The sequence below is a fragment of the Rhinichthys klamathensis genome, unplaced genomic scaffold (assembly GCF_029890125.1).
Source record: "Rhinichthys klamathensis goyatoka isolate OS25496 unplaced genomic scaffold, OSU_Roscu_1.1 h1tg000109l_1, whole genome shotgun sequence".
Lineage (NCBI taxonomy): Eukaryota > Metazoa > Chordata > Actinopteri > Cypriniformes > Leuciscidae > Rhinichthys > Rhinichthys klamathensis.
The window spans coordinates 4198773-4210895 of NW_026606647.1; the positions used below are offsets into that span (position 1 = coordinate 4198773).

The following is a 12123-nucleotide window of genomic DNA, read 5'->3' on the forward strand; positions in this document are numbered from 1 at the left end:
TCGGCCCTGTCTCAACTTTATAACACGGTTGCAGCACGACTTGACTGCTTTTAACAAATGGAGATCATCTGTCCATCATCGTATAAAGCCCACCCTGGCAATTTGATTGGCCCGACGATTTCTGAACAGATCATAATTACTCCTCAATGGATCGAGTCCAGACCGAACTTCCCAACCAAAACATGTTGTGGGTAGGGTTCGGGCTGGCATCCAGGCTAGTGACTGAGTGCAACCTGGACGCATCAGTTTATGGCGAGATATTTTGCTAAATAAAATGATCCTGCCAAAAGAATAAATAATAAATAATAACTTTATTATTTATTTTTCCGTCTGTATAATCTCAGTGAGCTTTTATGAGGTTTTATGCATGCGCAGTAAGGTTTATTTAGCGTTTTCAGGAATTTTCCAAAGGTTTCTCATCCACACTGAAACGTCGTAAAACAACAGAAAACGCTAGTGTGGACGGAGAGCGTTTTTAAACGAAAACGCCATTTTCAAATGTATCTGGATTAATGTAGACGTAGCCTTAATTTGGTCAGTCAATTCATGCTGTCATTGATCATTTGCTTTAAACTTATCATATACTGTATGTATATATATATATATATTTTTTCTAAAATTAATTTGCCGCTGCATTGCACCGGGTCTAAGATAGGTCCCTATATGTCTTTTGTAAGTCAAGGTGTTTTATAACATCTTTTGAGGTTGATTAGTAAAGCGCATTTCTAGCACTGTGCTTTTTATTAAGCTATATGGCACCATGTCATCCATCTATTTGTATGGCAGAGCTTCGATTCAGATTACTGAGGCTCTAAAGATCCTGAGGTTGATTGGAGCTTAATAAACAGATTAAGACTCCTGGAGAACGTGATGGCTTCACTAGACTCAAATAAAATCCACATATATACACAAGCATACAGACAGGAGTCACAAAATTGCACACCCTCATTCATTTACATAATATACTGCAGAGAACAACAGTATACACAGCATGTTCAAAGCTATTCAAATTTTAACATTATAATTGTTGATGCTAAAAACGGGGAAGAACAAAACAAAAGCAAAATAAAATGATGTGATGTGATACCTCAAGATACTAAGTGTCAGGTACAGTAAAAGGAACATTCAATAAAAAAAAATCACTTTAAAGAACTTTTAATCTTAAACATAGGATCAATAAACTACATTACACCAGCTCACCCACATACCCTAAAAGCACCTGTTTGCACGAGCTTAAATATAGTTTTAGATCATACAGTCATTCCACAGAGAGCCTAGTTTCATCGACTCCTACCTCGATTGCATCAGGAACTTGTGTCCTCAGACACACACACACACACACACATGTGAAACCCAGAAAAGTGTTTCATAATAGAGGGAATCTCTCTTAGTAATGCCATAAAACTGTTTTTTGATTGACATGTAAGACCCAGCTAAATAGGTACCAAATCAATGCACAAAGCAATCAACAGATAAGCAAACAGCATGTATTGAATTGTGTGTGTGTGTGTGTGTGTGTGTGTGTGTGTGTGTGTGTGTGTGTGGCACATGAAGTTGTATCTCCATTCATCATCTGGATGTTGTCAACACAAACAGAAGCCCTCTCAAATATAAACAAATCTGGCCCATGTAACACCGAGATAACACAAACCACTGCATCCATGTCAATAATTACAGCAGATGCAATCTCTCCCTACGGAACAGAATGGATGAATCTGTCCAGCACTACACACGTGTATCGTCACAGCCCTCCTCTGTGCATCTGCTACAGGAGCATCTTCATCACCGAACGTCGTGACAGAAACCCAAAATGATGTTTATAAAGTATAGGACATTTAGAGCAGGGGGCTTCAGTGGATTTGATGGGTTCTGCCCTCCAGAGATTTAGGCCTGTCAGAAATGTAAGTTTATGGCTATTGGGTTTTTTAGAAACTTCCCACTGTCAATTGCAGCCCAGCAGGAAATGACCTTGATGTGGAAAATGTAACTTGAGCATGATTACCGCTGCATCATCCAGTGCAACAGTTTGACAGGCAAGGACAATGTTTCTACTGAGCCACAAATTAACTCAAACCCCACAGCGATTTCAGCTCTAAAAGCTAGCTGATGAAACAACAATTTAAACCAGGCACCCTTCTGTCTCCAATGGAAGAGTGTAAGGAATAACTAAATTTAAAACTGTGATGGCAAATATTGAAGTTCTCATGAAATATTTAAAGATATTGATGGGTGGAGCATTCCACGATCAGCGCTCAGCGCCGGAGACCGCCATGTGATCTGCGCTCTCTGCCTGGGCCAGGAACACGCAGCGCTCGCTCTCTCGTCGGGAGGCTGCGTGCACTGCGACGAACTTCCGATGTCGACCCTGCGGGTTCGGCTCGAAGTTTTCAACCCAGAAGCTGTCACTCCGCGTAGGACCGCGCAAGAAGAAGCGCCGTTCTCAAAGGCCTCCGGAGCCTGTGGCCACCGCGAATCGCTCGCCGCGGAATTCCTCCCTCGAGCTTCGCTCTCGCCTCCCCTCCTCCCCTCCTCAGGGCGGTGTCAGATCCAGGAACCTCTGCGATCTAACAGAACGCCTCCTCGTTTGGTCTCAGCACCATCTGCGCTCGCTGAGAGCTGCACATGTGCCAGGCCGCCTGAACGACGGCCCAGACAGGCTGTCCAGGGACATTATTCCCCCGGGGGAATGGTCCCTGCACCCCCAAACAGTCCAGTTACTATGGCGCCTTTTCGGCAAAGCGGAAGTCGACCTTTTTGCGTCAAAAGACAACGCTCACTGCCTAATGTTCTTTTCGAAGAACGAGGACGCGCTAGCCCAAATCTGGCCCAGCCGCCCGCTGTATGGTTTCCCTCCGGTCTCTCTATTGCCACAGGTGATCAAGAGGATCAGGGAAACGGGCCACTCGGTGCTCCTTATAGCCCCGCGCTGGGAGAACCAAATTTGTTGTGAATTCATAGTTCCCGGAGCTGACGCGTCACAGACAGCCCAGTGGCCGATTCAGGTGAGGAGGGACCTCCTCTCTCAAGCTCGCGGCTCGATCTGGCATCCCCATCCACGCATGGTTGATCAACGGATACCCGTTATCCTGCCAGAAGGAGTGATGAACACGATTACGCAATCTAGAGCTCCCTCTATTAGAAAGCTTTACACGTCTAAATGGTCTGTGTTCTCCAGACAGTGCACCGACAAAAATCTGGACCCACGTACGTGTGGGGTCTCGCGGTTGCTTAGTTTCCTCCAAGAGCTGTTGGATAAGGAGAGGTCCCCCTCCACGCTTAAAGTCTATGTGGCGGCCGTAGCAGCGTTCGCAGAGTCGACGCGTGGTCGATCACTAGGAAGGAACGAGCTTGTCATCCGCTTCCTTAGAGGAGCCAGGAGGATGAACCCCTCGCGCCCCCCGTCGGTTCCTATGTGGGATCTTTCTTTGGTCCTCGAGGCCCTGAAAGCATATCCTTTTGAACCGTTAGATTCCGTGAATCTAAAGTACCTATCACTCAAAACCGTTTTTCTGACCGCTCAGTCATCAGTCAAACGCGTGGGTGATTTACACGCGCTGTCTGTCAGCGCTGCGTGTCTTGAGTTTGGGCCAAATGACTCTAAAGTCATCCTCAAACCTAGACATGGCTATGTCACAAAAGTGATTGGCACTCCGTTCAGAGCGCAGGTCATCTCTCTATCGGCTCTGCCAGCATCCGATAGCGAGAGTGATGTCAATCTCCTCTGCCCGGTCAGGGTGCTGAGGGCTTAAATTACGCGCTCCACCCCTTTCAGGGGCTCGGAGCAGCTCTTCGTTTTGTTCAATGGGAGCACCAAAGGTCTCGCCGCCTCGAAACAAAGCCTGTCCAGATGGATAGTGGACGCTATTGCAGCTGCCTATGCTTCAAAAGGTCTGCAATGCCCTTTGGGCGTCAGGGCTTATTCCACTAGAGGCATGGCCTCGTCGTGGGCATGGTCCAGCGGAATTTCTATTTATGACATATGTGTGGCGGCAGGCTGGGCCTCCCCGTCCACCTTTGTTAGGTTTTATAACCTGGAAGTTCCCACCCTGCAGGCTAAACTTCTGTCAGTATAAGTGAGATGTATGTTCTGTCCAGATATGATCGTGCGCAGGCTACTCTCACGCGACTTAGCTCTCCTGGTTGAGCTGCACTATATTGGGTTAATATGCTATATGTTTATACGGACCGGCAGCGCCGCTCTGTATTCCCTATGAGTGCTTATGTACTTGTGCCGGCCCGCGTTGCTGGCCGCCTTATTCCCCGCTTAATCTGGGATCCCCAGGATTCCCTGGGACTCATGAGTGGATGCTTGGCGCGCACGGCGTTGACAAAGGGTTCCCGTAGCGTAAGCTAACTTACGCAATACGAGAGAACCTCTTGTAAGAGAACGTATCGGTTACCTAACGTAACCTCGGTTCTCTCTAGAAGAGGGAACGAGTATTGCGTAACCTGCCGTGCTCGCGCCACGAGCGACTTTCACTTCAGTCGATGAAAACTAACTTACGTAATACTCGTTCCCTCTTCTAGAGAGAACCGAGGTTACGTTAGGTAACCGATATGTTTTAATGGATTTAATGACGTTTCTTACTAAGAGTCCATTAACACTTTACAATAAGGTTCAGTTTGTTAATGTTAGTTCAATGTATTGGGTAATGGCCTAACAATGAATGAACAATACTTCTACAGCATTTTTTAGCCTAGGTAAATGTTAATTTCTGCATATACTAATACAAATTTAACATCTGAACTTCATTAGCTAACATTAGTTAATAAACAAACATGAATGAACAGTAAACATTACCTAGATTAATAAATGCTCTATAAAACTGTTATTTATAGCTTCCATCCACTTTTGACACTGTTCTGTTATCGACAAAGTGAAAATGTTCATTTTTTATTTATTTATTTTATTTTATTTTATTTTTTTAAGTGTGTGAAATTTGCTGTCTCAAGGAGGTTTTTTTATCAGCCATCATTACCGATAAAATTTTAATACATTTTGTGTACAAATTATGTATTTTTCACATCCCATATTTCCTCAACTAGAATGGAGAGAGTAATGGGACAACTGAAAATGGTCAGCTTACTTTTCAGTATCATAATAATTTATTATGATTAAATTAGGAAATATCAGAAAAACGACAACAAAATGTGAAGCCAGTTGCAGTTTGATGTGGCCAAAAAAACAGGGATTAAATACTAAATGTTTTTCATTTCATTTTGTTCGAGCAAATATGGTCAATATATTAGTCTAAGAGAGGTCAAAAGGTGTCTTCTAACAAGTTTTTCTCAACAATATTTCGTATCAACATAGAATTTATGCACTAAAGTTAAAAGGAAAAAGATTGTTTGACCATTTGCAATAATTTTTGCGATAATGGGCATTTCCCATTTTCACAACTTTTTTCCTTGGATGGAATTTTGGCTATTGTTAGTTCATGATACCCTAAGTAACGATTTGAATCTTATTGTAAAAAGTTGCGTTAATACTCTAAAACATAATGTATATTGAAATAGATAGGATATATCCAGAATGAATCAGTGTTTTTTAAACAAAGCAATTGAGTGAATGATTCATTTGCCGCCATAAGCATGACGTCGTCCACCCTCAGTCATGATGACGAGCTAGATAGGACTGTCTATATCTTATCAAGAAAGACAGTACCATCCTATCCTGATCCTAATGGAAATTGGAATGCAATACTATAAATGCAACAGTCCACGAGCGTTCATTTGGTTTAGGTGAAATTGAGCCCCAAATAATTTGTAATCTTTTGCTTTGACTTCTTTTGGGGCGCTCAAGCCTAAACAGTGTTCAGACCAGGCGAAAACCCATTATTCACAACTGTCATGGAAGCAGGGAAATATTACATATTAGAAAAGTCCTCTCTTTACCTTTGCATGACCCTTCAAACCACCCTTGAGATTCTCTTTAAAACACACTTAAAACGTGAAGCAGCACTCAATTAAAATAGGTAATTGTATGTGCTTCACAGACTAATTCATCCATCTCTGTCAAAAATTGAGATGGGGTTGGAAATCAATTTTGCTGACAAGATGTTTATATGGCATAAAAATGTATGGCTCCAAATAGACTGAGGTTTTTTAGGCATATAGTTGTTCTTTTGGCGTGTAGCCTTTTAAATAGACTGTCAGAAAAAGATGGATCTCCTATACTTTTATAGCCACCCTCTTTCCGCTCGCTTTCTCTTTTGCACTGATACATACACACACACACACACACACACACGGTTTTGTGTCTTGGTAGTGTGTGACAGAAAGAGCTGCAGGGAAGAGTGGCTCCAAAGAGAGCATCTTTAATCAGCATCTGGCGCTGGAGATGAAAGAGCTCTATCTTGTCCTCTGTGTCTCATTCTGGGCGTTAGCTGGACACTAACACTTACTTACTAACACACACTTTGGGCCTCATTTACAAATCGAACGCAAGACAGAAAACTGGGAGTACGGTCGTTTTCACGTAAAACTTGTTTACATAATGAATAATAGTTTAGCAACCAAATGTTACATGGCAAACATGGAAACATTTGAATTCTTGAAGAATGAGAGAGGTGAGCTACAGTTTAATATTAAATTTTATTGCAACTGATTTTTCATTCTTGTTCTGTTCTGAATACAATTAAATTTAAAGGATTTGTTGTGGAGTGAGGGAAACTAAAATAGCCTATAGTATAGTGTTTATAATGTATCATTTTATTTACCGGTTTTTAATGAACAATAATTGTTTGCAACTACGAGGTTAACAGGTGTTTTGGAGTAAGATCAATTTCTCTTTCATGAGATACTTCCTCTTCTTGGCTGGGATACGTTTCTTCATGTCGCAAATCCTATAGGAGCAAGGCTTCTAAACCGTGAATTTTTAGGGGCGTGATATTTAAATGATGACTGTTTTCAGCCACCACATTTATCAACGTACCATCATTCGTACAATGGGTTTGGCAGCATACGAATGTTTTATGAATCATACGTGAACCCTGTCGTAAGATGATTTCTGCACTCGTTTCTACGTTAGATTGATAAATGAGGCCCACTGAGCATATACACTTACACATTCACATACACTAGCACACATGGCTTTTAAACTTTTTTGTTCTAAGAGGTTATCGTGAATAAAGATGGTTTCTAGGGTGTTTTGGGTAGTTGCTTACAGGCAATGTCAAGTCTCTATGATGTTCTATTCCCTTGATCTATTATTTCTCAGTGCAATTTCAATGCAAATCTATGGGAATTTCTTTGTTTGTTTTATTGTAAATCACCAGGTCTGATTAGAAAAGCAATAGCGCACTTCAACAAGCTGCATAATTTAGGCCAGGAGTATACTTTATGCAAATGTTAGGCCGAAGCATTGCAAGAGCAGATCCATTGAACATAATTAATGTGCTTTTGTGCATGCGCTATAGTGACAACAATAAATCTCACGGGATGATAGAACTAGCTTCAAATGTCTTTGCTATTAAATCTGATTTGTTATTATTCAGGTAAACATACTTATGAGATCTATCTTGATCAGCAACATTCTTACAAACTGTCCCTCCGTCAATGCAGTGGATGATCTAAAAGGGAAAACTATCTGTAGAAGCAGACAATTTATGCTAATGCCAAATTGCGGCAATACCGAGAACGCAACGCAAACTTGAACTCCAAGACATACTGTGTATTTAGTCCTATCACCAATGAGGTCATGCATTGATCTCTGTCTAAATGTGAACATGAAAATTTCAATCACAACCACAAACCTGGGTCACACTTTTCCATCTCTTCCATTGAAGTGAATAATAAATCACAAAATGTCCCCTCACCTTTTCAATCAAACCAATATTACACAAGGCTCAATGAACACAGAACCACACAAGACTCTCTGCTTTGAGGTCACATCATAAACCTAGAGATTATTCAGCCTGCCCGTGACCTTGTCCAATTGGCAGGATGGAACTTTAAATTGTGTTTTCATGTAAGTGAGGGTTTGATGGAAAGAGATTGATTATAGACTCTGAGGTTGTGCAACAATGAAAGAAAGTCTTCGTGCTACTGTCCTGTGATTAAGTTAGGAAAGTACACGCCGATGTTGCAGACCAAATTTTTGTAATCACACGCATCCATCACCTAGGCATTGCTTCATTGTACTTCAATGGCTTTAAGTAGCCTAACAAAAATTGACATTACCTATGAGTAACAAGTCTATTGCAGCCAAACATCTTGCATACTCCCAGTCGGCAATCATTGGTCTCAGAGTTTGTACACAATGACTGTTACAGGTTTGAGGTTTTGCTTTTACTGAAGCAAAAAAGATTTCAACTCTGAGAGAAAGAGAGAGAGAAAATTTGGCAGAGTGTGACTGAAGCTGGCAAAGAAGTATTCCTACATAATTAATAGTAGAGGTGTAAGACAGGATGCCATGGAGTTTTAGACTTGAGTGGATAGTGACAGGGTGTTTTGGCACGAGGCTATCATTCTATGCCAGAAAAATGCTTGGTCACAAATGTGCCTGTGTGTTTTGTTGATTTGTTCAGTCATGTATAATTTGCCCAATAAGTTACCAGGCAGAGACACTCTCAACAGGCACACAACAGCAACACAATATCCTTTCACCCGTGAATGACCCAGCATCAAACAGGAACGGTGAGAAATAATTACATACTTTTTTACGCAGATCCTGGTTGGATACGATGATGACATTCGGGGGATCTCCAACAGCAGTGGCAGCTCCTCCGATGTTGGTGAAGATTACCTCGGCAATCAGGACATGCCTAGGGTCCAGATTAAGCACCTCACATAACCTAGTGTACAAAAAGGCATCACAAAACCTGATTAGCACTGATATCCTAGAACGTTTTTTTAATCTATCATACTTTCACAATTTGTCAATTTGCCATAAAACATGCAAAACAATCCCACAGACTTATTGAATATAATAGAGACTTGGTGATGGGATCGATTGATTTGGGTCTGTAGCAACCACCCAGAACACCATAGCAACCGACTAAAAAAACACACAGATCAACTAAGCAATCGCATAGCAACACCATAGCAAACATCACAATGGCCTAGCATCGTGACCAAAAGAACACAGGCTCATAGGTTTTACTTCTTCCATATTTGTAATTGTTCCATAACGTATGGAGAGGGAAGGACCTGATTCATCATCATCATCAAAAGCTTGAGCTGAGGTGCACAAAATTCAAGTTTAGTTATTAACACTGAATTTCAAAGCAAATCTTAAGATAAGCAAATCAGTTTCCCTGCTAAATTGGCATGAAAAAAATACTTGCACAAGCAAATTGCCTGTTAACAAAAAGCTGAACTCTGTAATTTCTCCAATTCGTTTTTTAACGTGTGTGCGTGTGTCCTGTGTTTCTAAACCCTAAAGCCCTGAAGGTGTTTGAAGATGCAATTGGTGATGCATAATCCAAAAAAAGGAGTCATTTCTCACAACCAATGTCATGAAAACGCTGAGGCAGCGCATTATGTTTTAATGGCTGGGTGAAATATAGATTTATTTTATTCTACCAGACTAGGGATTTTTAAGGTCCACATAAGATGATAAGAATTTGACGGATGAAATTTAAAGAGGGATGAAAAATACAAAAATATCAAAAAGTATCCTTGCTCAAAAACAAAATTTGGTTTGTTGGTCTTTTTTTTTCAGTAGAGATGGGACATGAAACCTACACAGTGCCTAATTGATTCATATCACGTCCTCTGAAGGAAAAGGGTGTCCTAAATGACGCTAAGTAAATAACGCTGTACATCAGGATATAAAACATATAAAAGACTTGTGAACAACACAAATATAATGTGCACATGCACGCACCGATGAATCACACTGAGAATTGATGTGTTACGGTGAAAAGAAGGAAGGTGAAAATAAGCTCAAATGGAGCTGAAACAAGCAATGAGGTGGGAAGTTTATAGCACGGAGACATGCTTCTTTATATCCTCATATAATACTAAACAGACTGACAAAGAAATTATTGTCTAGAAAAAAAGCCAAGGCCTTCTGGGATTTTTCTTTTTTTTAGCAGTAGTTCAGCTGAACAGACTTCCTTTTAAAGGAATGTTCCAGCATCAATGCAAGCTTAACTCTATTGACAGCATCTGTGGCATGCTGTCAATTACCAAGAAAATCATTTGAATTTGTTCCTCAGCTTGTAAAAATAAAAGTCATGTGTACAGCAAAGCACTGAAAGTCTATGGGGCCGGTCATTCGTGAAACCTCCAGAATTAAAATACAATGTTTTGTTAGATTTCGGGAAACCTCCAGAATTAAAATACAATGTTTTGTTAGACTTCGGGAAACCTCCAGAATTGCAATTGTGTGCAATTGCTTGCCGTACAGACTTAATTATATTGTAAGCACATTACTAAACCGGGTTTTAAAAAAAGAAGTCAAAAGAGAAATAAAAGAGGAAGAGAGATTTTTTTTTAGGAAGAGTGACCTTTACCTGATTGTAACAGGGGTGAAGAGCATCATAGTTGTCACATTATCAAGAAAGGCTGACAGAACGGCCGCAATTAGACAGAGAATGATAATCATGGGCCACACTCTTCCTCGCGATAACTGATACGCCTGTGTGGAGACAAAGAACACTGTTGGGAATACCTTAAAGATTGGTTTACAAAGTTAGATCTTTTCTTGTTACTTTACATTAATGAAAACTAACTGGGTCAGAAATAAATTAAACGAAAAATCGCTTGCCTTTGTTTATGAACATTAACAAAATCATGTTTTCCAAAAATCCTCCAGTGGGAAGGAGAGACAGACTTAACAGCGTCTCAAAGACAGAGAATGAAATACGGTCCTCTGAGGGGGTCTCAGAACACAATGTTCAAAAGTGAACTTTAATGAGGAATTCACTCTAAAAACTGACAATGATCCATAGTGTGTTTGCTCATTCAAGCTTTAGCATTAAAAGAATGTTCAAGTCTGAAAAGAAAAGAATAATAAGAATTTTTTTAAAAGACCTGCACTTTAAGAGCCTGTCACTATGGAGACATTATCAGGCTGTCTGGAATCATTCTAATCAAGTGGTAACACCGGGGGATTGTAACCCACCTGTGATGTCACCACTTCCTGACTCAAAACAATGGTAACTGACAAAAAATAAATTAAAAAATGCTGTGTTCGAAATCGCCCCCTATTCACTATTCTCTACATTACTTAACTAATATAGTCCACTTGAAGGAGTGAATGAAAATAAGTCTGCCGAAAGGCTTGCAACTATTGCATAGTTTGTGCTTTCTGTAATTTTTCTGTCAATTTTAATCATTTGAAATATAGCAAACTGGCAGCAATTTAATAATCAATTAATGTATGATATTACGCTTTAGCCATTTTGGACCAGGGGTTTGTAAAATGGATGGATGATTCAGCTGTGGGCGCCATCTTTGGGTCAGACACGGGAATTCATTCAACGCGCGACTCTTACAGTGCATTATGGGTATTCTCTAGCCGTTGAGCGTACATTGGTTGAATGAGTGTACTCGATAATGTTCACTATGGTTTCAGACACCTCTACAAATGGCTGTCCCCTCAAATAGTGTCCTATTTTAGGGTATGGGGGGCGATTTCGGACACAGCCAAAGAGTAACACAGCCACATATGACTACACATGCTAATAGAAGAAGTGTGAGATGGTGTTCAATCAAGAGGGTTGTTTCTATGGCAATGTTTTAATTTGTGGGACATGCCCTTGTCCAGAACCCTGTTAATATTCATGAATAGGATGAGAGGACATAAGCGTGTGCCCTCATAATGTCCACAGCACATCCATAACGTTACAACAGGGCTTTTACAGCAGTCCAGAGAATTCTTGAAAATAAGGGATGAGATATCCATCCAATGAAGCTCCTCGTAAGATTTATTTTTAGGCTTTCATTACTTCTAACCCATTATCTTCACGCTTTATAAACATTTGCATCATTTGACAAAGATTTGTTCCATCTGATTTCTTTTCGCATCTCTATTGGGGCTTGATATTCACCCATAAATTTCATACAGTATAAAGCATTTGTGGGGTTCTCATCACTTTGCTTGAGAGTGAATGATAGGGATTTTCAGGCCAGCTGCTTCTTTAATTTGCCTTAAAGCTAACTGGGTAAAGTAGC

General features: G+C 40.6%; 1 protein-coding gene across 1 annotated transcript in view; it reads right to left on the bottom strand.

The window, feature by feature from the left end:
• oca2 (oculocutaneous albinism II) overlaps window positions 1–12123 on the bottom strand; it is a 132458-nt gene that overhangs the window by 72606 nt on the left and 47729 nt on the right. The window contains exons 14-15 of the mRNA XM_056253957.1: window positions 10461–10585; window positions 8657–8795 (exon numbers count right to left, since the gene is read on the bottom strand). Coding sequence (XP_056109932.1) covers window positions 8657–8795; window positions 10461–10585 — 264 coding nt within the window. The remainder of the gene's footprint in view (window positions 1–8656; window positions 8796–10460; window positions 10586–12123) is intronic.